Source organism: Cheilinus undulatus, linkage group 3 (genome assembly GCF_018320785.1).
Source record: "Cheilinus undulatus linkage group 3, ASM1832078v1, whole genome shotgun sequence".
Taxonomy (NCBI): domain Eukaryota; kingdom Metazoa; phylum Chordata; class Actinopteri; order Labriformes; family Labridae; genus Cheilinus; species Cheilinus undulatus.
Genome location: NC_054867.1, coordinates 44551932 through 44579663, shown reverse-complemented (window position 1 = coordinate 44579663; position 27732 = coordinate 44551932). Strand labels below are relative to the sequence as shown.

The following is a 27732-nucleotide window of genomic DNA, read 5'->3' as shown; positions in this document are numbered from 1 at the left end:
GGGGGGGGGGGGGGGATTTAAAATTGTTTGAAGCTTTATTGCCTGCCTCCATCCAACTTTTCTTTCTTTGTTCAGCTTTAGATGCAGTTAGAGACTTGGGGAAACAACAACCACTTTGTCCTCTAAAGCAGCAGTGACTCACAGTTGATACAGGCAACTTCTTTTTGTCTTTTGTCTCTCAAACAAAGTTTCTTAAACTAAAAAATACAGCTAATGTGAGGGCTTTCAGCAGTTGGCAAAGGAGGGATTTGGTTAAACAATTAGCAAAATAAACCAAAACAAGAGAGATTTAATTGGCATACTTTAGAAAAATGCATTAAATCAAAGCCTCTTAGGTATCCTTTTTAAAAGACTTTAAAGATATAGACTTGACTCTGTGGCATCAGATATGATCCGTACATTGTTGTTTGGGTGTTTTACTGCTGTGTTACTCCTCATGTAGAGGAACAAACCCGGTGACAGGTTCTCTGAGCTGTTACATAAACAGTGTTCTTATTTAAGGAATTAACATGTCAAAGCAAACACACCTCATAATCATCGTACTGTAAATGACAGGCTGCACAAAGCCTCACAGCCCACGTTGACATGTCTTTCAGAACAATTAAATGCTTCACTTCCTCCGAGTCTTGATTTACCTTATCTCGCTGCCTATGCTCTCATCACCAGTTTACAGTGGGGCCCCTGCCTCACCAGTACAAGCACACAGTCATTTATTTGTCATCTGGTGCCGGGATAAATGTAACGGATGCTATGGGAGGCTTCCTCTATCATTCAAACGGGGACATCTGTTCCATCTATGCGGCGTGGTCGTCGAGCTTTATGCTAGCTTCGGGAACAGAAGTGACACCTGGTTACCTGGAGGAGCGGTCTAAATCAGCGGCTGTCTCAAAGAAAGAGGCAGGAGGGGAAATGTTGGACAATGGCTTGCATGGGAATGAGGCTTCAGCACAATAGGCTCAGTTCAAATTCAATCTGCCCACACAAAGAGGGTCCTGCCATTACAGAGCATGAATGAGCTGATGAATTGAGTGGTGTTGTTTATTTCTCCATGAAGTCTCCATCACACCGCTGGCACTGTCAACTCCACTGCAAAAAAACTGCTGCTAGTGCACTAGTCAGACAAGGAGTGGGAGTTGCAGTGGGTTCAACGAGAGCAGATGTCAGACAGGAGTGTGCTCATGATTGTGTCTGCTTGGTGTTTTTCCTTGCTACCTGTTAACACCCCCCGGTCCTTCCTATTACTCTCTTTGTCTCCTCTCGGTGCAAAGATAAACAGAATAATTCACAACAGTGTCCCGCAGGCCCGATAATACATAATGAAGATGGATGCTACAGAGCAGAGAGAGCAGAGGACCATCTTGGACTTCAGATGTTGCACTCATTAGGCCTACAGCACTATCGTCATCTGGGTCTTTGCTGTTGACCCCTGGGTTTCTCCAATAACGGTTGAACAGGCCGTGCAGCTAATCAAGGCCAAAGATTGTGATCTTTATAAACGACATTCTCCCATGTAGCTATATTATTCTGTCCCCTAGGGCTTCTATTTGTTTATTAGCTTAATTAGAGTGCAATTATAGGGAATTCTCATGCAGCAAGCCCCTCTGTTGAATGTTTTCATAGCATGCTGAGGAATAACGCAGCAGTTTAATGCAGAGAGGGAATTATGCAGTTTAAATGAATTTGATTGTTTGCATCCCGGAGCAGAAGCTCTCTAGAGTCCCTCTTTGAAAATAGAATCTGTTTACATTTATCAACCTTCAAATTAATCTGACGTTATCACAGTTGCTCTCTCTGCACTCTGTAGGCAGTGATGTGGGTTATTTTTTTAACTCCTCATCATATACGTGATGATGGATTGTTTTCCATGCATCTTGTTTGGTCATTAATGCTGCCATACACACTCTTCTACGTTAGGTTTCGCCCCGGGCAAGCTGTGCTAATAGCAATGTGTAGATAGTTGTCTGAGATAAACACCAACTTGCTTTTATGAGCTGCGGTGTGTGCATGCTCAGGTGAACTGCAATCAGGAGGAAACAAATTAATGGATTGAGAACTGGAGTGGCTCTGACACTGAATACAGGACTCCATTTGTAAGCAACGGCCCTGAAGCTCCATCAGGCAGTGCTGCTTTGGATTCCACCAGTAACAGCATCTGAGTGGACCATATTTTTATATTTATAAGCTTCGTCAGGTACATAAGCTGTTTATTATAAATTCTATAGACCTCCTCAAGGCAACCCATGTTTTTCCTTCATTACAGGGCTTCACCTTGCAGAGGTCAGAGATGATGCAAGTTAGGACTTCAAATATATCTTATGTTGCATCAGAATAGAGATGACCTCAGTCATTTGGTTTGCACTGGAATAATGAAGGTTTTACAATTAAAAACTAAGAGGTGGAGTTTAACTATGCAGTGTCCAACTATTCATAACAGGGAGGGGCGACTTTGGTCACCTAGAAACCACAATAATTAAATTGTCAGTGCCACAGAGCAAAATTGGTCTTTGGCATTGACCCTTCAGACCTAAGGCTATAAGAATATTATACATTAAAACATTTTTAGCCTTTTTAAATTTTTTTTTTTTAAACCAACACCTTCTCTAACAATGAAAATTAAAAAATCACCCTTTTAAGATAATTAACCCTTTAACTGCCAGGTTTTCTTTGGGGTAATTCCATGCATTTTTTTTTTCATGCAGTGCCAAAAGTAAATAAAATGTGACTCTTAAACCCCTTGGTAACAGCATGGTTCATATCATACATTTAGATATAAAAATATTAAAAATTTAATTTTTTTAAATAAAAAAAAATCATTTCAGACCAACCCTAGCTCTAGTCATAAAAATTATTAATTCATTACTTAAAAAAAAAAATTACCCTTAAATGTAACCATTGCAACTGCAATAATTTAATGAAAGTAGGAATATGATTAATTTTTTGGTCATTTATTACGACATTTATGTTTTTGAACCTCAAGTGCTAATAGAATTAGTAAATTTAATGAGATAAACATATGATTAAATCTATTTCGAGCTGCCTTTTTAATGCAGTGAACATGGTAGTTCCTTATTATGATATACTTACAAGTGCATTTAATGATGCGTTTCAAAATGTTTGACAGTAAAATTACAGCCAATTATATACACATTTCTTTCAAGGAACTAAATATATACCAGTTATCAAATACTATAAGAGACATGTTTCCATTTTCATGTTTTCATGGCAGATTTTGTTATATTCTTTCAAAAGTTTATATTAAATTGGTATTTGAAATTGACTTGGGGGCCACTTTGAGTGATGTGGAGGGCTACATGTGGCTCCCAAGGAAAAAGGTTGCCAATAATGAAAACAATAATCAAACAAGTATAATGACTTCAGACAAAGTCAGTTAAAATATAGTCTGAGTTATTTTTACCAAAACATTGCAAGAGTGACATGTGCCAGTTAAAAAAGTAATATATTTTGATCTACTAATCCACAAAATGTGAAGTAAGCCAGCCCAGTCCTTTACTTGTTGTCTGAATACATGAAATCAGTAACCTGACATGCCAGATGGATTTGTTTCACACATCCATCTGGGAAAGCTTCAATAGGAAATGTTTGAGAAAAGGCAGAGGATTTGGAAAAAAACTAGGAGTGTGATTGGATGAACGTTCTGTCTGTCACATCTCTACGGGCCAATAAGAGCAACAAAACACGTGACGTAGCTGCCATTGTGCTGCAAGTGCGCAGCTACTGAGGAATAACGCAAAACGTGGCGACTATAGACATGTAAGTACTCGACTTTTGTTGTTTTGGAAAAGAAAACAACTCACTGCTGTTCTTTGTTCTTCTCTTAACAAAGAAATGTTGTCAAGTTCTGATAAAACTGGCGCTTCAGCAGCATCCACGCTTATCTCTTCCTCCATAACTGCACCAGCTCTTTCTGCTGCTTGTTTACGTCACGACTCTGCTGTGCCTGAAAGTACTGCCCCTCGTCGCTGATTGGTCCTGTCACTGTCTAACCGGGCCCAAACGGTTCAGATGGGAGCTTTGCAAGATGGATTGGCCTGTGAAAAACAAAGAAACAGGCGTAACCAACTGCTTTGCAAGGTTATGAAATCAGACAGTCTGTTCTGATTCTGCTCTTTTTGTGACATTATAGTGAGTTACTATAATTATATCTGCCCACCACCTGGCATCACTACCATGGAAGCCCATAGCTGTAGTCATGTTGGCAGGGAAAAAGAGGGGCAGGGTGAGAGGGAGCTCATTTGAATTTAAAGGGACAGACACCAAAGCCAAAAATTGTCAGAAAGGCTGTGTAGAGCTGGTTTATACAGGGTCAGAAAGCTCATCTGATGCTTGATCCATGTTATATTTTGACCTCATTACAGCACAGATTTTTTATTTAGACCTCTGGTTAACAACTAGGGATGTCCTGGGAGGCATAAGGCTTTGTCTGCTTTTTGTTTATTAGGATCTACATTAGCTTTGGCACATGGCTGCAGCTATTCATGTGGTGTCAGAAGTTGTCAAAATTAGATTTACACATATTAACTAAAATCATGATAAAAGATTATAACTTTATAAAAAGAAAGGTATTTTGGTAAGCTAAATGTGTAGATTTATTTTTCATTCAGGAAAAATGGTTGGGAATCACTGATTTAGACCACAGTGACAGTTTTCTCTATAAGTCAGATATCAGGATTGTCAAATGTAGGGCTAAAGACTACCTTTGCCTTTACAAAAAAAAAAAAAACCTTCAAGCATGATGAGGCAGAAATGGAATGAGCTCAATAACCATTATCATGGTAATGCTGACTTAGAAATTGGATCACCAAATTTATAAAAAACGGTAAGTAAGACCAGGCATAACCACAAATAAATTCCATTATTTTTCATTAGTCCCATCTTTGATTAAATTTCATATTATTTTTGTGGCTTTTCTTTGCGGTAAAATTAAATTGAACTTGGTGTGACAGTCAGAGTCTATAACACTCTCTAGCAACTTTCCAGACTAAATAGTCACAGTAAAAGCACAAGAGGGTCTGCTGTTGTAATGAGCGCAATGGTCAAAATGTAATTTTGTAAGAACTGTGGTTAACATAAATGTGTCCTGAGTATGATTTCTGTTCATTTAAACCACATAATTCATCTGCGCTGTGGAAACAGGATGTTCTTATTGCAGTAATTTTTATCTCAAAAGTACCAATCCTACAAGTCATAACTCTTGAAACTTTATATTGAAGGATTAGCATGTAAAAAAAAGTATGTAAAAAATAACAAATCAATTTCAGTAAATAAAATGCCAGTTTATTCTTTAAAGCATTAAATACTGGATTTAAGGTAAATTCTAACAAGCTAGGTCCTTATTAGCCCACTCAGATGACATTAAGTAGCTGCCTTTCATCAGATTTATTTAACTGTAAATTCAGATTCTTCTTTTAGTGTTTGATGGAAATTAACTTGATGAACTAGTTTTGGGACATTTGGTCATATTACCATGTACATATTGAATTTTCTTTTTTTTTTTCTTTTAAGCTAATTTCAGTCCTGTCCCCAGGCACTATTTCAAATTATGGTTAATTAACTCCAGCACTTTTTTCATTACTCTCTCACTATCTCCACAGCATATACTTAGTGACCTCAAGGGTTGCTTTGAAGAGAGCTATTCTTGTTATAAAAGCTCAGAGCATTTATTTTTTTTGTCTGTTCATGTGAGTAACAGCTTGGGTTCAGCGGTCTGTCCCTGAGGCAGCAGTGAACCGAGCCCAGAGCAGTTCACTGGTTAACGCTCCCTGCAGCTGCGAGGAGACCACTGCAGCTGTCCCTCTCTCATACAGCCTCCATTCTTTCATTGTTCTCTCCGGCCAGCGGTCCCACATGGTACCCCAACTGACTGACTGACTGATGAAGACGAGATGCATCCAGTCTGGAGGGGGAAGCACCACGGAGAGTCACAAATAATAAAAACGAACACGAGATTCAGGCAGAGGTCACATCTGCAGAGCTAAATGTTGCTGTGCTTTGATGAGAAACCAGCAGGGACGTAGTGGGGGTCACTCAGGTGCTGATGAAAGCTCGCTCAGTCAATAGGAAGAGATACTCCTCTAAAAGTAGAAACTATAAATTATTAATAGTTTAAGCTGCAGAGCATGTGTACGTGAGCATTTTTCAGTTGAGTCTCACTCCATGGCCCCAGAAAACGTTTGATCCTGATCTGCTGGTACTTGTCTGAATCATATATTGGACTTCTTCAGTCAACAGAGGCTTAATTGTAGGTGTAAATCTACTCTCATGGCAGTCCTAGAACAAAACCACTTTATTACATCACACTATTGCTTAGATTTAGATCACTCTTGTACACAGCAGTTACAGAAGCAATAAAATACAAGTAACCTTATGATTATGTTTCTGAAACTGCCTTTCAAAGACAGGAAGTGAAAAAATGTTATTAAATGCTTTTATAACTGAAAAACAAACACAAAGAGCCCTTGCCTGAGGCAGTGTGAGAGGAGAATGTGTGAATAGTTGATGCTCTTTCTCTTAGCAAGCCAGATGCTGCAACATCAGGTTTCAGAGCTTGTTTGAGTTTGTTTCTTGCTGATCAAATTTGAAACAGGGGTAGCAGTTGTTTTAAATGCATTTGACATGTGAGGGATTCAGCAAGCAGGAGAGACAACCTACACTGTCTCCACATTTCCATACTTGGAAAATCATTGGGCTGCCTGATAATAACAGCCTTTCATGTTTTCATGTGAGATTTTCTCCCCCTGCGATGACGATGATACTGACTGCCAGCTCCCGCCCACGTCAGAGTAAATATACTGTATCCGAACCCACAAAATGGTGCTGTAGCCCCCTTAAATCCTCATATCAAACATGGGCTTGTTACAGGGTACATGACAGGGAGTGGAAGCCGCTGCCTCTAACAATGCTGCAGTAAAATAGGCTGATATAACTTTCTTACTGAATGCATCTGCAAGAAAACAAAAAAAAAAATGTTTTTCCCCTGTCGACCCCCATCTTTTGAGGTGAGAAGACGAATACTTGTTTTATTTTTTACCTCTGTGGGTCACAGTGACCTACAGCACTGTAACACAGCATCATATACGTGCACTTTAAATCCAGCAAATACAAATCTACATAGAGATAGTAGGCCAATCACTCCAAAGACTGTATGAATCAGCCTAATGATAAAATCTTGTTCAGCCTAGCTAATAGCATTGTCTCTGACCTCAACCACACTCTGAACAGTAGATAAGAAATATTACAATCAAGCCTAAGCCTCAGAGATTGGCATTTTAAGAAGGTCAGACTAAAGCACTCTTTTGTACACCAGTCAATCCTATAAAGGAGTAAGGAGCTGAATCTCACATCTAAAGCTTGTTGTGGGGCCTAGAGTGTTTGTTTGGTGTTGGAAATTATTTGTCGTATAAACATGTTTCCAGTCATTCAGTATTCAGTGATGAGCCAACAAGACCTGGAAGGAGCGGTTGGCCAACAGCCAAGTCAGAGAGCATTACATTTGACTTATATTCCAGCCAGATAAAGCATAGAAATTATAATATGATGTTGAACTCTGTTGTTAGACAACTTGTGGAGATGATGCTTTAAAAAAAAGGCTAAGCAGTGGTTTAAGGTACTAGGGTGGCCTGGGTTCGAATCTGGCCTGTGGCCTTTTCCCGCATGTCCCTCCCCAACTTACTTGTTCCTGTTTCCGATTCTATCCACTGTCCTCCTCTATCATCAAAGGCACTAAAAAGCCCGAAAAATAGGTCTTTATAAAATATGAAATTAAAAGGGATAAGTCTTATGTGCTCCAATAATGCTGCACCACTTGCTTGACCTGCTTTCTCAACAGGACTTTCTCAGCAGTGCTGTTTTGTATACTTTTGTCTCATTTTATAGTCTTTTAATCCTTCACTGTGCATAAATGGGATTGTTTCAAAGAATATTTCATGATATTAATGTTATAACATATAATGTAACATGTCCAGGGTGCTGTTTTCTGACTAAGGCCGGCCACACACTACATGATTTTAAGCCCAATTTGAGGCAAGATTTGCCTCACTCAACGATTGTTGGAGTGTATCCTGAGTGGCGCCTATCGTAAACAATTATTTGTCTAAATAATCTGCATGTGTGTGGTGTCAACATGATTGCTTTACTGCGCCAAATCGTGTCGTATCCTCCCGGACCCCGAATCGTAAATAGACACATTTGATAGTTACAATTCTAGGTCGTAGTCCTCTCTGACGGAGTACCCACAACAACCAATGAGAGCAAGCAGACGGGGCAGCATCACTAGCCATTCCCAGCTATCGCTGGACTAGAGTTTGGCCTAAAGGCCAGCTCAGACTTTATGAATTCAGCTACATTTTGGCCCAACTGCACATGTCATCATCAAACCTTTTGCACATCAGGAACGACAAACATTCTTACAGTGTGACATAATTAATGACATATCCCAATTTCCCTTAAACTACAATTCAACAAGAATGTCAGAATTTTCTTACATTGTTGTCCAGTTTGACACCCTGACCTGGTGTTTACAACGTGAATCCTGATGCCTACCAATTTTTCTCTCTGTGGCGAACTAATGTGTGCATTTTATTTTATTTCAATAAAATTATCAAATGCATATCTTAAGTTCTGTCTTAAGGAGAGCCAGACAGTCCATATTGTTCTCCTCTTGATATATTCATAGTTTTATTCCATTATCCAGTCCATAGTTTTTTGTTTGTAATTTGTCTTTTATGAGCAAAAGACTGCTACAATAACATACCATGCTTCTATTTTAGAGTGATTGACACTCTTTACCCCATCCCCATGATGACCTGTGAACTCACACACAGACGCAGAGACAGCAGTGACATCAGCATACGGTGAATGGACTTCATGGCTTGGTTTGTGCTCTGGCATGCACTGTCAACTATGGGACATTACATAGATGTCATGTCCAATCAACTAGATTTACCACAGGTAGACTCCATTCAAGTTGTAGAAACATCTGAATGATCAGTGGGAACAGGATGCACCTGAGCTCAATTTTGAGTGTCATGGCAATGGCTGTTAATACTTAAGCATGTGTGATTTTTTGTTTTGTTTTTATTTTTAATAAATTTGCATCAAAAAACTTTTTGGACTTTGCCATTATGGGGTATTGTGTGTAGACTTGGAGGTAAAAAATTAATTTCATCAATTTTGGAGTGAGGCTGTAACATAACAAAAAGTGTGCTCTATGTGTTTATGTTTCATCGCCACAGAGCTCAACAGTCATTGGCAACTTTTTAGGCATGACTGATTTCAGAAGTAAATTTCTGAATCCAAATCCCCTGTAATCAAACAAAAAAAAGCTTATTAACCTCAGCAGAGGCAGCTGACACCCAAAGTAAGAAAGGGTCAGTAAATATTTCCATGATAACAACAGTATTGCAGAGGGACTCAAGTTTTCTACAGTTATTTTCTTCAGTTCATATAAGCAGTTTTCTTAAAGTTTGATATCACACATAATTGTGTCTTCTAGAGGAGCAGTTCACAACCTTTTTTCCCTTGAGACCCCCTCGCCATTTTTATCAGAGAAAAGCTGAGGCCCCTGGGCCCCACAGGAACAAAAAAAAAAGTGATGCATTGCTGTCAAAAATCCTCTTTTATCTTAATTGTTTCTTGATAAAACCCAAAGAAAATAGGTCCACACACATTTTTCTTAGCAAAAGACCTTTGTTTAAACTATTGAATTACTGTTCTGTTATGATTACAGTTTATATGCTAACATCTAATTTTGACAACTTCAGAGTAGACAAACCCCGACCCCAGGTTGGGACCCAATGTTCTTCAGGGCTATGTACCACTGTTTCGCTGTTTCACACTCAAGTGTCTCAAGGTGAGTGTACCTGAGTGTGAAACAGTGGTACATAGTGAATGCTTATGACATTATGACTAATAACCAATTTTGTGAAAGCAGCATCAACTCCATGACTGGCTGATGGGGACAGCAAGAATGACTGAGTGTGTATGTTGTATTCCTCCCATCTGCCAGCCCTGTCCTTGATGTTCTAAAAGCATTTTTAAATGCTCAGTTGAGACATACCTAAGCCAAAACTTTGTTACTCCAAGAGAGCTGGTAGAATTTCCTGATATCTCCAAGTCTGAACCACGGGATGGTCAATGGCAATACTTGTTTTTTTTTTTTTTAATCGTTTCATGTTTGTCTTTTCTATTTCAATTTTAATTATTACTATTACAAGATAGGATAGATACAAAGAGACCAGAAATATTGGGGAGAAAGAGGGGGATAACATGCACCAGAGCCAGGATTTGTAGCTGGACATGCAACCAGTGCAACCATCAACATGCAACCATCAACTCTAAAGACTTGTCTGAACTGCACCCCCTCTAACCTGAATACTCTGAAGAGTGTTGTCTGATATTATAATATACCATAATGAGCCAGCTGCTGGTGAAAATCACTAAATAACTGTGGTTGAAGAAGATAAATGGCCTGGGATCTTTTTTGATTTTGAATGTTCAACATCTTTTGAAAGTTACCTCCCCTCATTAGTCAGTCTACACATCTTAAAAAGGGACCACCTGCTGTCGTATCATAATGTTTTGATACATTAAAGTCTGCAGTATCATTAAACTGTAACGTCTGCAACACAACTTACAAGTTAATTCCTCTCACATGGCCAGTCAAGCAGTCACGACATAGTACGACGTACAGAAATTACACAAGCTTTCCTTCTCCTTTAATGCTTCCCTGAAGACAACTCATTAATTCACTGCAGCTTTGGAAACAATTAAAATGGAATGAGTGAGAATGATACTCGGAGTCGCCCTCCCCCATGATTCAGAGGATTTGACCGTGTGGAACATTTTCACGAGCTTGTTTCTTTTTTTACAGGCGTGCTTGTTATGAGTCAGGAAAGCATCCAATCGGCTGGTGTTATCAATGCAGCGTTCAGGTTGACGTGATGACCATATTAAAATTAGTATGGCAGAAAATTAAACAAACAAGGTGGCCTTGGCTGGGTTGGCACAGGCTCTGTAGAAGCAGATGAGACGCTGAATTAAAACAAGTTTTACGACATCTCTTGCATTAAACAGTTATGAAGCTTTCATTGGACACAGAAGAAAAGGCTTAAACAACAGCTTGGCCAACAAACGGGTCATTGGATACTCTAATCAGAAAGATACACAGCAGATGTCACTTGTACTATACAGGCCACTACTCATATAGAAAAAAAACTGCATAATCCAGTGCCAAGAAGTAACTGTTTGTTCTGTTTTTTTTTATACAGATGTACATCCAAACAACCACTCTGACCATCTCTGTGAGTCTGAGCGCCTCTGTGTCCCTGGGGCTGCTCTACATGCCGAAGGTCTATGTGGTTCTCTTCCATCCCGAGCAGAATGTGCCCAAGCGTACACGAAGCCTCAAGGCCGTGGTAACCGCCGCCACCATGTCCAATAAGTTCAACCCCAAGGCCGGACTCAGACCCAATGGAGAAGCCAAGACCGAGCTTTGTGAAAGCCTGGAAACACAGAGTAAGCTCACAAATGCTAATGAGGAAAGCATTCACTAAGAATCTACTGTATTTTCTATCTAAAGCATGTGCTGTCCTTCAGTGAACGTGAGTCAAACAAGCTGATGGAAAAGAAGAGGTGGTATAAATAATTACTTATCAACAGATGTCTAACATGTTATTTAACATGCCACTGAATTCAGTACATGAGCGATTGTTTTTTTGGATATTGTTTGCAAGTCAGGAGGGAGAATTACAGGATGCTCAGTTTAATTCAGTTAGAATCTCTTTACTTTATTTGCACTTACTTATATTTGGCTCTGCTCTGAGATCTCCCTGCCCTTCCATGTGAATACTTGGAAAGAATTAAGCAGGAACAGCACATCATCCACGCTGCCTATGCGTACAAGAAAAGCCTGAGGCAGGGAGAGATGCAGGGAAAATAAAACTGAGCAGGCATCAATGACAAACTCATGACATTGATTAAGTCAGAACAGCATAATGGAGGAGCTGGGGCGGAGGCGGAGGAGGGTTTCAAAAAGCAGCTTGCAGAGGGAGCAGTGAAGTGTAGGCAGACTAGAGCAGCTTAAACAAGGCAGCATGGGTATGATTAGACAATTGCAATCTAAGACATGAATCTGCTGTCTATCAGGTGATGATCAGCCGTTAGCAAAGACATAGAGGAGCCCATGGCCTGCTTCAATTAACACTGTGCTTTATTAGTGATGGTGGAGTCCTGAAAGGGATTGGATCAAAGCTGTCAACACAGGATTTATGCTGCTGTCTAACAGCAAACAGTATCTACAGTGCAATGATTTGCAAATGTCTCAAACCCATTTTATGCACAATAGAACAGAAACAACATATCAGATGTTGAAATGGAGACATTTTACCATTTCATGAAAGTACTAGCTTTTTTTCAATTTCATTGCAGCAACATATCTCAGAGAAGTAGGGACAGGGCAACAAAAGGCTGGAAAAGTAAGTGGTACTGATGAAGAACAGCTGGAGGAGCATATTGCAACTGATGAGGTTAATTGGCAACATGACTTGGTATAAAAGGAGCATTTGTGTAGCGTCGGGTTGAAATGAGTAGGCCAGGACTGATGATTTAGTGACTTTTAATTCTGTTTTCCTTAGTGACATTAGCCAGCTAAACCATTGTAAGAGCTGGATAGAAATAAACAACAAGAGACAAAACAAAATATATTAGCCTAGTCTTATAAATGCAACGAAAACTAGATTAACATATGTCTGTACATGCACAGAAAGTTACTAAACAACATTTATATTTCATTTATACATGTATAGGTGCAATAAACATACCTTGTTCCCACTTTTTACTGTAGCTAAAGCCTTTATTTTGCATTAATCTCTTAGCACCTTTTCTCTCCCTTTCCTTGTTCACTTTCTGTGCCATTTCATGTGTTTACCATCAATTCCTGTTTGTGACATCCATACATGTCCTTTCACAATAAACTTCTGGTTTCACAGGAAGTGCTAACACATTCAAAATAAAAGTGCATAATTTAACGTTAACTTTACTTCGGAGTCACTTACAGGATGTAAAATTGCAAAGATTTGGAATATCCCTCCGTCTACAGCACATTATTGTCAAAGATTCAGAGAACCTGTAGAAATCTCTGTGCTCAAGAATCAAGGTGGAAGGTTAATTATGAATGCTTGTGATCTTCGGCCCCTCCCGCAGCTCCACATTAAAAACAGGCATGAAATTACTTCCAGAAATCATTTTCTGTCAACACAGTTCACCATGCTGACCACAAATGAGAGTTAAAGCTCTATCATTCAAAGACAAAGCCATATGTGAACACGATCTAGACATGCCATTGTCTTCACTTGGCCAAAGCTCATTTAAATGAAAAAAGGCAAAATGGAAAACTGTTCTTTGGTCAGATGAATCAAAATTTGAAATTCTTTTTGGAAACCATAGACACCGTGTCTTGGCTGAATTGGTAAGGCACCATCCAGCTTGTTATCCCGGCACAGTCCAAAAGTCTGTATCTCTGATGATCTGGGGTTGCATTAGTGCCTATGGCCTGGGCAGCTTACACATCTGGAAAAGCATTATCAATGCTGAAAAGTATATTGTTATTTTAGAGCAACACTCTACTACTGCTACTATCCAGATGACCAAGTAGAGTCTGGGTGCTGACCTGGCCTGCAGTCCAGACCTTCCACCAATAGAAAACACGTGATGCTTCATAAAACAAAAACAAATCTGACAATGAAGACCTGAGACTGTTGAACAGCTAGAATCCTACATCAGAAGAATGGGAAAAAAATTCCATCGCTACTTTTTTTTTTAGATGAGTTGCCAGGATCAAATTCAAAATGAACTAAAATTTTTCGGGAAATGGTGAAACATCTGACATCTGATGTGTTGTTCGTTTTCTTGATTTTGAATTGAAAATGGGTTTTAAAGATTTGCAAATCACTGCATTCTGTTTATACTTACATTTTACACAGCTCCCATACTTATGGGAATTGCAGTCGTACAATTTTATCACTGTAAACTTCAGAAATGTTGATTCCTTTGACGACATTTTCTTTGTGTTCCGTTCAGTAAGTGGTATAAAAATGGTCTTCTAATTTGATGATTTGAAGTCTCCTTCTTGGATCTTACAGGCAAGGCAAGCCCAGGTAAATTTAATATGGGCATCATTCATACATGAGTCAAATTGTCATTGCCAAAGATTGGCATTAGTTTGCATTCTACATTTTAGCCTAATGAGTAGGTACCACTTAGAAAGCAGGCAGTTTGGAGTACAGCTATTGCATATGTTTGCTGATGGCTAAGTATAAAAGGGAAAGCAAAGTAGCTCTGTAACTCATCCAAGAAGCGCTCATAGTAAATGTTTAATTACTCTGACTCAAAATACTCAAACATACAGCTCTGGTCAGTGCTGCTCTACACTGATGTCACAATAAATTTCTGTTGAGCATGGGCAGGAATATACCAAATCAAAATGTGAGACAATCAGACAGTGTGAGGAAATTGTACAAACAGTAAAATAAACTTTCTGAACAAAGTTCTCCAAAAGTAAGACTGTTTATTTTCACTCAGCTATTTCTGGATGCTTAATGAGACTTTCCACTTTTGATAACATTTGTGCACTTTTACTTCTTCAAGCTGGATTTCCAAAAGTTCTAATTAAAAATATATATGCTCCAATTTTGAAGCATTGCTGGAAGACCAAATAACTTCAAAATAAAAGGCTTTACAGAACAACAAATGTTGAAAGAAGAATTAAATTGGACTGTGAGTTAAATGCCTGTTTTTTATTGTGGCTTGAGTCATTAATTACTTAATGACAACACCAATCAGAGTTCTGATAAATGATTTAAACCAATTTAACGAAATAAATCCTCTTGTTTGAGTTTTTAATAAGACTTAAATCTCAGCTAACTTAATCTTCTTAAATGTTAGAGTTTGGATCTTTTACTGTTGTTCAGTTTGTTTACTTTTAGGTTTGTGAGAAAACGCCTGAGATGAAAACCTAAACATCTGCTCTGTGGAAACATGGTAGTCTTTTTTCATTGTCATTGGCACACGGCTATAAAGATGAAATAAAAATCCAGTGATCAATGACAGAGGTTGTTTGTAGACAGAGTGTTAATGCACTGTAAATAATCAAGAAGTATCTGACAGCCTTTTCTGAAACAGCTTGATCGCTCAGCGATTGCCTCCTCCTATAAAAATGCTTGACTCTACTATATCAGTGACACACTTTGGATTTATACAAGTGAAGTAAATAATGACTTCAGCAATTGAGTCAGCAGAAATTACTCATGTGACGCCCAAAATGCTCTTCCTCAGCTCGCCTCGGGCGGGGAGAGGTTTTAATCGGTCACGTCTGTCAGCAGAGATACATTCCCTCTGTCTACCCAGCACTAACAAGAAATGGAGTCTATTGTGACACATTTTAAAGCTGTGTTTACCCCTTACTTTTCATACCTCCTCTGGTGAGAAATGGTTCCTTTCTTAGACGGATAAAAGCGCTGACATTGTGTGACTGTTAACACAGAGAGCTGAAATCAATATAAACTGTGTGACAATGCTGTGCAGGAACAATGGCACATCAGAACAGCGCCATGTAAACTCAAGGCAACATTTATTCCTATCTCATTTTAAGTTTCCGTGGAGGGTTAATGGGGCTTTTTGTTACAATAAGTGGCAGGAAGGCAAAGACGCAGAATTGATAGCCAGCAGCAATTTATCGTGATGGGGGTTACCGTTTACAGGGGCTGTACAGTGCATGGCTATTTGAATAAGCACCATTTGTCATTGTCATCGCCCATGTGGATGTGTGGCTTGATGAAATTGAAAAATTCTTGTCTGGGCCAGCTCCCACAACTGCAGAGATCTGGTGGTGATATGTCAGGATTTATCTGCTCCACCTCAGCGAATCAGCTAACACGGTCTGCAGAGACAACTGGAAAGTTGAAGCCTGATAGCTGAAGAAAAAAAGAGGTGTAGGGAGAGGGGGTTGGGTGGGAGGCTTTACAGAACCATCCATCTGCTGTAGGTGATACATGAATTCAGGATAATGCATGGATTTAGGGAAAAAAATACAACCAGATAGTTTAAGGATAATTGCCAATTATTGACATTTCCAGAAATATCAGCAACTAAATAAAAAAATCAGCTTTTGTTTGACATTTCTTTAATTTTTTTAAAGGTCAAACTAGGGACGCATGCAATTAAACAATTCATCACCTGGTCCCTCTGTAGACAGGAACACATAACAAGGTGTTTAACCTAATTCTTAACATTTTTAACCATTTCAGGTCCCCAATCTCAATCAACTGCTCTGTCTAAACATTAGAAAAGCTGCACATGGACTTCTATCTACTAATTAAATATCTAATAAGAGATTTTATTTTAATTCTGTACAATTCTTTTTCATTTTTATTTTTTTCCTAATGTTTAATTCCTGTACATTGGGAGCAAAGCTAACAAGGACCATTATTCTTTGCTTGAGCATACTTGGTCAATAAAGCTGGTTCTGCCTGCCACTAGTAGCCACTGTAGCTCTGAGTTATGCCTACAGGATTGCTGCCATGAAGCTTTGTAACCAAAATGTTAACCACAAAAACTGAAAGTACTCAAAGCATCTTAAAGGGAATGGCGCAGTTTAGCACAATTTTGATTTAGAAAATGGAAATAATGAGGACTGAAGGCCAGCAGTGCTAGCACTGCCAATGTTAACCACATTTTTCAGACAAAATTTACATCGTTTCATTCCACTTATGCTTAAATAACTATGTATTTCTCATTTTTGACTGTTTCCTGAGTGTTTCCTTGCTGTACGCCAGTCAACTTACCTTGTGTCCTAACTACACACAATGTAAGCAAGCATCAGCAACAACATCAGATTGAATACACAAATTTTTATCATAGTATTCTAAAAGCTTGCTAAGTGAGGAGGCTTTGTGCTGGGAATGCATGTCTCCTGGGCTTAAAACAAAGATCCAAGCCTTTGGGGACGCCTTGCATGCTGCCATAAAACCTGTATCTGTGAATGGTGAGAGCATGGAAGTTGTAGAGCAGTTCAGCTATTTTGGCATCATTATCCATCAATTCATTCACATCAGGTGAAGGTGTATCCCAGTTCTCTTTTGAATTGAGAGCAAGGGCTAAGGCCGGCCTCACACTACACAACTTTAAAATCTAAAACAAATTTTAAAATGTGAACGCACACACTAGACAGCTCAGCCAGACTGTCAGATCACTGGAGACCACACACCTGCACAACCTGCCAAAACCTCACGTGATCACATGACTTAAAAAAACAAACAGATATCTGTCAATACTCCTTGCTGTCCTTGCCCTCCACAACAGGCTGCCCTGGCATGCGTTACAGGTGCAGCAAAAATCATAAAACAAGGAAAAGTATTAGTATGATCTTAGATATCAAATGGGTTTGATATGTACAATTGAGGGTCTGGGAGGCTACGACTCACTTTGGAGCAATAAAATAATCATGCTGACACCACACACAAGGATTATTCAGACAAACTGTCATTTGCGACAATGCTCGACTCTGGATGCGCCCCCACAATTATCGGGGGAGGCAAATCTTGCCTCAAATCAGGCTTAAAATCCTGTAGTGTGTGGCTGGCCTAAGGGCTACATAGCCCTTTAAACAAAGATTTTCCAGAACTACACTTGAAACCAAGGAGTATGATGAATTTCCAACCATGCATTGCGCTCAATTGGGAAATAGCACAACAGACTACAAAGGAGGTGTGTAAATGTAAAAATATTTGCAGCATAATGATTATAGAAAACACAACAACTGTGTTTTCCCATATATTCATTCTTTAGCTATTAGGGATTGGAGTTTATTGTATATTTAGTGTGTACACATGTAAACGAGGGTTATTTACTGTATAATGGAGAAGATCAACACAGAGATGCATTGTATGAACAAGATGGTCGAAGCTTTATTGTCAACTCTGATGACACAGCTGTTTATCGCAAATGTGTGATGATGAACAGCAGTCAAGTTTCTTAAGGGAAGATTTTCAACCCTACCCCTTACCACTCTGTTTCAAGGGGAAGGGTTAAAGGGTAGAAATGGAATTGGCCCTTTGACTGGCGCATGAGAACGGGTTTGCTGTTCAAGTCTTTCAGTCCTTGGAACATCCGGTCCTACTATATTCTTGTGAGGCCTGGACGCTGACTGATGTCCAGAGGTGCCGGCTGGACTCCTCTGTGAAAACTTCTATTTGCCACATTTTTGGGTGTCGTTGGCAAGGCTGTATGTCTAATGCTGAAGTGCTCAGGAGAGCGGGGATGGGAAGGATCAGCTGCCTGATACGGGAACTTTTTTACGGGCACTTTCCAGCTCACTGCATACTGGGTGCCCAGGACCCAGTGGGCTGGTCTCAACGCCAGTATTATTATTAAGTGGCTTAAGTGGTACCGTAATAAAGAGCAGAGCAGAAAAATCTGTCTCTTCTTGGTGAGCTGAGCCAAATGACCCACATCACTAAAAACAGACAGCATTTTCATTACTAGTGTCAGATAAGATTTCTTCCTTGATTTTATTTGTTCTCATTTCTTTCTTAACAAAGCTTTTTTTTAGCTTGTTTTACAAAATAAAGATAGTTTTGCATTGATAATATCCACATTCATGTTCCAAATATTATGCTCTTAAGTACCACACTTCCATTTTTTACATTTAAGATAGAAGTGCTGCTGTCACACTGTTTATAAGAGGAGCCTGAGTCATAGGCTAGTGAATTGATGTTTTATCAGATGCAGTGTGGACAGCAAGTGTCCAATGCATTGTGATGTCTGCTGCTTGCATGCTTGCAAGGCCACAGAGTAAATTTGAAAATATTCGCCTAAGAACATCACTGGCTCAAACAGCAAAATCCCAAATGATGTTGTTTTTCTCCCTTCATGGGTTATATGTTGCCTTGACTCTATTTGACCCTCTTCTTCCTCTCCCATTCTTCTCTTCCAGGTTTCTCCACAAAGCAAACCTACATCAGCTACAGCAACCATGCAATCTAAAGGACAAAGGCTCCTACAAGTGTTCAGGATTTTCAGCCTGACTGTGAAAAACATGCAGTGGAATATCACATGGCTGGCATACAAAAAAAAATAAAATAAAATGGATGTGTCATTGTTGGTGTGAAGATTGCAGAAGCATTGCCCAAAGACGTAACATGGCGATGGAGGAGAGACCACAGAGATGGACCAAACAGAGGGACCAGAACAAATCAAAGTACAATTGTAACACTCCATCTTTTGTCTGCCTCACAAGAAAACACAAACAAAAAAAGAAAAATGAAAAATACTTGCATGGCAGAGGCCTGGAGATTGAAGGATGGAGCTTTCCTTTTGAGTGTTTACATTTCAGCTATGCCCTCTCTTGAAGACTCTTCTGTCATGCTGAGCAGTTCTGACTGAAAGTGAACTCAAATACAGAATGTGTTCAGGTGTTCTCAGTGTTGTCTGCCAGTTCTGCAAACTATAATTAATCTCAAAACCCCTCAAGGCTTCACAAGGGATTAATCAACACCAAAAAGGCATGAAAACATGGTCCATGGATTTCTAAGAGGGGGTTGTTTGTTTTTATTTCTAAATGTGCTCCGCTCTCATGAGTCATATGACTGAAAACGATTATCATCTCAACAAACAACAGATCCATATCAGACTCCGTGTATTTTTTTCCCTACTCCAGGTTTGGACAAGAATGACTACAAGAAGGACTCTGACGATTTTGAGCATGCCAGTTTCAACATCCTGTGTTGTGTTGTTAAAAAAAATAAGAAAAAGAAAAACAATATCTTTGGAATGCGTTTAAACTCTGTTGCAGCGTTGTTAACAATTGTTTGGGCCTGAGCCTGTTGTGCGTTAAAAAACTGTTCTCCAATGGTGAAGGTCTAGTGAGTGATTATTTATCTGTGCTTAAGTGAGGCCATGATTTGTATTACCAGCTAGCCTAAGGCTGCCACTGCCCTCCGCGTACCTGTATGTGCTTTGAAACGGTGGCTCCTGGTTGAAAGACACCGTATTTTAGCCAGGAGATCTCTCTGTAAGCTGTCATCCAGGATGACCCTCCCATCACTGCCACCAGCTATTCTCTCGGTCACACAGAGTGTGAGGGTAAAAGCTTAGCTGTACAGATCCATTAGGAGGGGAATTAAGATGAAGTATGCCCTTGAGGGGACTCTGCAATATGCCCTTACGGTGATATCCTTAATGGCCCAGCTACTGAGAAAATTCATTACTACACATGTCCTTCTCGGGCACTCTCATGATCAGGAGGAGGTGTCAGGGACTTGTAAGGCTTTTCAACAAATGAAAATTTAATTGCAAAAGTATACAATATCTCTATCAATCACCCTGAGCTGGCTGAACGGATTAATACTTGGCTTGGTGCGGTATAAAAGCCCTCTAATGTCCTGGGGAAACATCGTGGGGTCATTTGTGTTGTGAATTCAATGCTGCTTTTCATGCCTCCCTCTGTATTTCTTTCAACACCATTTGTGTTGCAGAATAAAATGTGAGTGCTGACCAAATTAAATGGCAAGTTAATGTATGTTATTAAATAGATTGATGATGTCTGCTTTATGTCCTGACATATCCTAAAACTGGGGAAAATGTACAAAAAGATACAGTGCCTGGCTATCTGACTATGTATTTGTAAAACCTCATGAAAACTAATGAAGTGTGTGAAGCATGTTTATTTTTTTTTATACAAAATTTTATTTCTATTAAAAATGTTTTCAAACTTCAACAACCATTTCAGGTTTGTGTGATTCAGGAAGATTCACCAGTTCCTTTCACAGGTTTATATCTGCATTAGCATGATAGAAACTAATGCATTAAGCTGGGGAAGTGCATCCAATCCAAACACAAATTTGGGCCGCACGACTCACTTAGAAGTCTCGCCAACTTTCAGTGTGATCATGCATCATTTGTTGTGCAGTGTATAGGGGAACGCAATGACTGACTACGACCTGACCACGGCCCGACCAGCTGCTCCTGACTGGTCAGATGGATATCTGGCACGTTTGATTGTACAGCTTCTCATACTTGTATGTGAGAAAAGAGTGGAAACTTTGGGGCATTTTTTCCTTCAGAAACCGTCTGAGAAAATCACATTAAAAACAGCAGGCATGTCTTTTAAATGTCTCCCTCCCTGTTTAAAATAAAGGACATACACAAGCAGGAGACATGCCTACCTGCAGCCTCCACCCATTATGGAATATTAGCTATGTAGTTGCTAGTTGTGTTTTGGTGTTGCCTTGTTGTAACTATTTGTTCAAATGAGATAACTGAACTGACTAAAACTTCCCTTTGTGAGACTTTTCAAAGGAAACTCCACTTAAATTTGTCTCAGTCCATCCAGACTTCACTTGTACAATACGAGCACATAAATCATGTGTAATGGTTGTATGTCGTTTACTTTTCAGTCACACAGTTTGAGCTGACTTAGAGCTCAACAGTGCTGGGCACTTTTTCATTGGCTCTGGTCCTGGAAGTAAAACCTGCCATTAAAAATCCCCCATAGTAATTTTACTCAATCCATATTACAAGATAAAACATTAACCAAACTAGCCAGCTCCCTGAATGATCATGACAATAAACAGGATTCCTACACACTTAAAATTAAATTCAAGACTTTTGGGGCACAGATGGCCTAGTGGTTTAGGGTGGCCCCATGTTCGCAGGCAGCCCAGGTTTGAATCCAGCCTGTGGCCCTTTCCCGCATGTCTCTCCCACTATCTCATCCCTGTTTCTGATTCTATCCACTGTCTTCCTCTGTCAATGAAGGCACAAAAATCCCAAAATAATATCTTAAAAAAAAAAAAAAAGAATTCAAGACATTTTAAGATCTGGACTAAGAGATACCATTTGTTTTGCATGGAAAATGGTAGAAAATGGAGGTGAGAGGTTTCTCAGTACACCAGATCAGGACTGAATTTAATGATTTAATGAATTGGACAAAAGTTATTTTTTTTTTCATCATAATCGCCCATATTTGCTGATTTCTGGCACATTTAACGCCTCAATTCTACCAAAATGTCATATGGGGAAATTTATCATAACAGTTTTGCAGGTGTACAGACCCAATTCTAAACAGATCACCTACTGAAAAGCAGAATAATGCCTTTTGTCAGGTAAGACCTGTCAAAATAACACATTTGATTCAGCACAAAAAGAGCATTCAAAACTGTTAATTTCGTCGACTGAAACTATGACCAAAAATGTTTGTCAACAGCCTTTATTTCCATGACAAAACTAGACTAAGACTGACAAAAATGGACCTTTGATGACTAAAACTAAAAAAAGTCATTTTAGTTTTCGTCAAGATGACTAAGACTAGACTAAAATGTAATTTAGTTTTTGTCGCACATTCAAAATCCATAATATCCCCACTGTGGGAAATCTGGCAAAAAACAAAACAAACAAACAAAAAAAAAACAATGTATCCATGGCTATTCTGCCTCTCAGGTTATTTAGACAAGAAAATAAATGCTTGGACTGCAAGCTAAGACTAAAATGTAAGGACTTTTTCTGGACTAAAACTACACTGAAAGGGTAGAAATGACTAAAATTTGACTAAAAAAAAAAAAGGCATGTTCAAAAGCTGTCAAAATGAAAACTGATTCAAAAACAGAGAAAAGGCAAAAGTATGGGACTATGCCCATGTTTGTTTATAAGCAGAGAAGAATTACCTCTTAAGGATGGGAGTTTACTGTATTTACAGTACTTGATTACTCGCATGGCCTAGTAAAGGAGTACTCGGTGCTTACCATTAAATAAACATCACACAAAGGGCTGCAGTGGCCCGCTATGTTATTTTTCATCCTCTTCTGCTCATCAGTACCTCAGATCTCAGCTCTGAGTGCAGTTATAAGAGATAATAATGTAACCGCGGGCTATAAATTTAATAAATACATATAAAACATATACACAGAGCTACCTAGTATGAAGAGTTGGGCCAAAGGTTATTCAGTCATTGCCGTCACAGACCAAAACACACTTCTTTGAAAGAAAACAGCAATAGTAACATCTGACTCCATTCAGAGATCTGTCTACGAGTCTTTCCTCATACGTCTGTTCCGCTGTTGTTAGCCGTGATGGCGGCTTTTTCTCTGGCTCACTTTTAAGTGTGAGCATGCATCTGGTCACCAGTTTTGTTTTAAGCTGGCTCAGCACTAATGTTTTTATTTGGCCATTTGACTTGCATTTCCTTTGAGAGTTACTGTAGCTGTTGTAAAGCAGTTGTTGATGATGTAATCTTCCTTGCTGAGCTAATGAAGCCAGAGCCATGGCTGGAAAGGATTTACCTCTGTGTACCGTACATTATTTTCTTAAGTTTTCATTTTTTCTTGTCAAGAATACTAAGTTGCACGATTCCAGAGTTCTAGCACACATCAAGCAAAATTAGTTAAAATATTGATGGTTGAAATAGTGTGTGAGTAATGAAACATTACTCAAGTAATAACGGCCTCTTCAAGTACTCGAGTACTTGTACCCATCACTACTACATGCTCCACAATCTGTTGTGATTTATTTGAGTCATCGTTAAGGATAGTTTTTCAAGCTTTAAATCATTCACGTAAAATTTTACACACTTATCTCCATTGCAGTGTTTACATTTTAAATAATAAAGTTGTAATACTGTATATCAAACTTATATGGCTTCATACTACGGTGGCATTGACATCATTGACAGACATCAGTCTTTGTACACAGGTACGGTAGACATTTTCAGGGTTACTAGAGACCCCTCAAATCAAAGATGTCTCTTTGAGACTCTAGGATTGTTGGTATTATAGAATTGTTTGGCTGAGATTGCGACTAAATTATGCGTTCCTCAAAAAGAGGTTGATATTTTAAGAACTTCTGTCTTCTACAGGTAGCCCAGGTAAATCTAACTTGAATTCTTCTGACAGTATGGCTGATAATCAAATTTGTTACGGAGAACTGAAATTTTACTTCTGTACCATGCTGTTAAGCTCTATTCCCCAACTGTCATAAAGTTGGATTAAAATCACAGTGTTTGCTCAGCTTTACTAAGAAGCCACCAGTACAGAGGTAGACCTACATTTCAGCTCAATGATTGGCAGCATTTCTGTGTTTTTTATTCCTGATGTAAACTAATGATACAGATTAACAGCAAGTTTTCAGTCCTGAAGAAAAAGAGACAATGGCTGCCATCTCTGAATAACATGTTGCCATAATTGCTCTGATAATAGCACTGAAAGGACAGAGATCGATGGAAGGAAACATGAAATTATTTGAAATGAATGGTTTGCTGCTACTTGAATCCAAGGCCTCTGCTTCAGCGAACTCTCAGGATCTATCATCCTCTCCACGCCTCCGCCGCATTGCGAACCCACAGTACAAAAGACGTACAAATAACAGCTGTTGCATGGCTAGTGTGCTGACTGCATGCCCAGTGCTTGATAACTGCACTATGCAGAGCAGACTATGTATCATCTTCACACAGCAGAGACAGGAAGAGTGGTCTGCAATGATTGGTCTCAAGAGATTTCAGGGCTTTGCATGACATCTGCTAAATATCTCTTTTTCCTTTTGTTCAAACAAATTAACACCCATATGATGGCATCCCTGCAGAAGGTTTCAGGATTGTTTTAATGCTATGTGTTTTTCCTTTTTATAAAAAGCAGCCAAAGATTCTTCACAGTCATGAGCAAAAATAGAGGCTCTGTATCGTGCTTCCATCTCGTGCTGCAAACAGTATTGAGTATTCAGCTTGAAGTCAAAAGCTCACATGAATGTAACATTCTGGCAGATTTTTCACTTCATCTACACTTCCAACTGCATTACCACACTGACTTCTGAAATGAATAATTCAAATAATTAATCCAAAAATAGAAATAAGAAAGCACTATTAGGCTGCCGGCTGAACAAATCTATATGTGGGAGACAGTGCAGGATGCAGATGGGGCATACTAACTAAATAAATCAATACATTATTTATAAAAAAAAAAAAAAAGACTCTGTGCTAAGGCCAGCACAAGTTTCATATAACTTCTCTGTTGTTCCTCATGAAGTACAAGCTGGAATAATCAGCTCTTACTGAAGGTTTTTGGGAGATTATTGGGAACCAGGAAATGAATTAATCAGTGATCGCTTTCCTGGAAGACATGTTGAGAAGATTTAAACATCTTATTTAACACTTTATTCTGCCTGCTGCTGAAAAAAAATCTGTTTGTGATAATAAACTAAAGACACTTTTTACAGTCAATGCAATATTGTAACCAATCAGCAATCATCATCAATCATTGTTGGTGGTAATGAGATACGAGCCTGCAAAAAGATAAGGATTTTTTGTGTACCTGCAATTACCAGGAAGTAAGTTTGCCAAAATAACTCAATGATAAAGAAGAACAATGCTGTAGAAAAAGACAGTGAGATATGTGTTTTTGTGCACAATACATGGCAATTTAATAATAAAGAGGGAAAATATACCCTACAGATAGTTTTTTAACAAAAAATTGTATTTTCTTCATTTCTGTTTTTTTTGTCGTTTATGAACGTCAAACATAAACCCCCTCTTACTTTCGTCCCAGTAGCTGTGGATCACGTGGTGGAGTCGGCCATCTCACAATCGGATGGTCACAGGTTTGATCCCTGGCTCCTACAGTCACTTGTCCTTGGGTAAGACACATAGCCCCAAATTGCTCCCACTGTCAGAAGTGTATGGATGTGAAGAATGGGATTAGCTTATACCAAAAATGAATAATAAAAATCTATTCCCTCCCCCTTCTCTATCTCAAGCTTTCAGAAAATGTGTGCTGAAACAAGCTGTTCTCAGATTTTCCCCTCATGATGTCATGTGGGGAGTTAGCACCACCCCCAGATTTGGTTGGCCCTACCTGCTTGGGAGAGGGTTCCTCCCTCTATCAGGCTAAATTCATTTCCTGAGAGGGGTGTAGTCAGGGATGGAGTCAGACAGCTCTCAAGCATTTAAAGCCACAGACACAGAAACAGCTCATTTTGAGAAGGGCTGAAACAGAGGGGTTTCTAAACATGCAAAAATCCTATACTGGAGAGTTTTTTTCAGCAACAGCCTTCACAGGCAGGTTTTGGGGACCTCTGAGACCAATATAAACTCTTCTTAAAAGGGTAAAATATGTAACCTTTAAACAGGCTGGGAGCATTTACAAGCTTTATGTGGATCTTCCACTAGATGACACCATGAGCTGTGAGAGCCTCAGTCGCGAGAGAAAGCACAAACAACATGTACAACAGCGAGTCATCCACTGTCAAGTGAGCCTCCTAGTTTATAGAAAAAGGAGTTATGAAATGAATTAAATAACCAAAACCTCATTTAAATGTGAGGTTTCTCATAGATTTACACTGTGGGACGATACTGCGCATGTCAGAGCAGTTTCACTCAGATCAAACATTTGATGCATGAGCAGGGCACAGTAATAATGCAGGAAGAGTGGATGACTCAGATTTAGAGCATGCGTACCTGAATCGCATCGCATCTTTTAGTGTCCATGCGAACAGAGAAGTCTAATTCTCCGATCAGATTGTGAAAATAATGCTCATGTAACTGCTGTTGTTACATGAGCTGTTGTTTATGTGCTGTAATGTAGCATATACGGTGCAGCTGCCTGCATGTGTGGAACAGCTGATCACATGTTTTTGTTTGTTTGTTCAAACAACTAGGAAAAAAAAAACAACAAAAAAAAAAACATGAATACAATTCTGACTTTCCTGAGTTATAAAAGGTCCGGTCATGTGTTATCTGTGTTAACAAGCAGGCTGTAATTACAGGGTAAGGACAACTTGCATTTACTATCAGGCTTTGTTTTTACTGTCTTAGACTCAGGTCAGGTTTGGGTAGAAACATGTGCCCCCCACCACCACCACGCTTTCTTAAGCATAGACATACAGCTGTAACCCAGCATTTCAATCAGGAGAGACTGGGGACTGATTCAAAGATGAGCGTTCATTATACACAGATGTGATATTGAATTACTCTCAGTCTCTTGAATGCCACAAGGACATGGTGTGATCAAAGGGTGTCTAACCTGAGCAGCAGTAGGATCTATCCTCCTGTGGAGTCCAGATAGGGGTGGTGGTAACAGTGGTGTTGTCTGATGATGTCATCTGAGGCTGATTAGATCAACTTTGAAGACTGGGGTTGACCAGATGATGACTTAAGGTGTCGTCTGAGGTTGAAAGGCTGACCACACTGTGAAGACTGGAGTTGATGGCTCATGATGGCATCTTGCAGACTTGGCAGTGGGGAGGTGGAGGGTCCCTCGCAACCATGTCGTCAATGAACTGGAGGAGGAGAAAGCCACATTTTTAAAAGGGCAGCAGCGACACCATAGGCTGACAGGCATAGATGAGACCAGGTGTGTGAACAGGACATTACACCACTGTCACAAGGCTAAATACTATTACTGCTGAGAGTACAGGTACATCTCAAAAAATTAGAATGTCATGAAAAAGTTCTATATTTTTTGTCACTCATTTCAGAAAGTGAAAAGCATATATTATATAGACTCATTACACATAGAGTGAAAAATTTCAAGCCTTTATTTCTTGAAATATTGATGATTATGGTTTACAGATCATGAAAACCCAAAATTCAGTGTCTCAGAAAATTAGAATATTACATAAGATCAATAAAAAAAGGATATTTTAAACAGAAATGTCAGTCTGTCTTCTGAGAAGTATGTT

General features: G+C 39.2%; 1 protein-coding gene across 2 annotated transcripts in view; it reads left to right on the top strand.

Moving 5' to 3' along the window:
- Window positions 1-20637, top strand: part of LOC121528646 (metabotropic glutamate receptor 4-like) — a 380875-nt gene extending 360238 nt beyond the window's left edge. For both annotated transcript variants that reach the window (XM_041816187.1, XM_041816180.1), the window contains exons 10-11: window positions 11286-11532; window positions 19007-20637. In XM_041816187.1, coding sequence (XP_041672121.1) covers window positions 11286-11532; window positions 19007-19056 — 297 coding nt within the window. In that variant the 3' untranslated portion in view covers window positions 19057-20637. The remainder of the gene's footprint in view (window positions 1-11285; window positions 11533-19006) is intronic.
- The last annotated feature ends 7095 nt before the right edge of the window (window positions 20638-27732 follow it).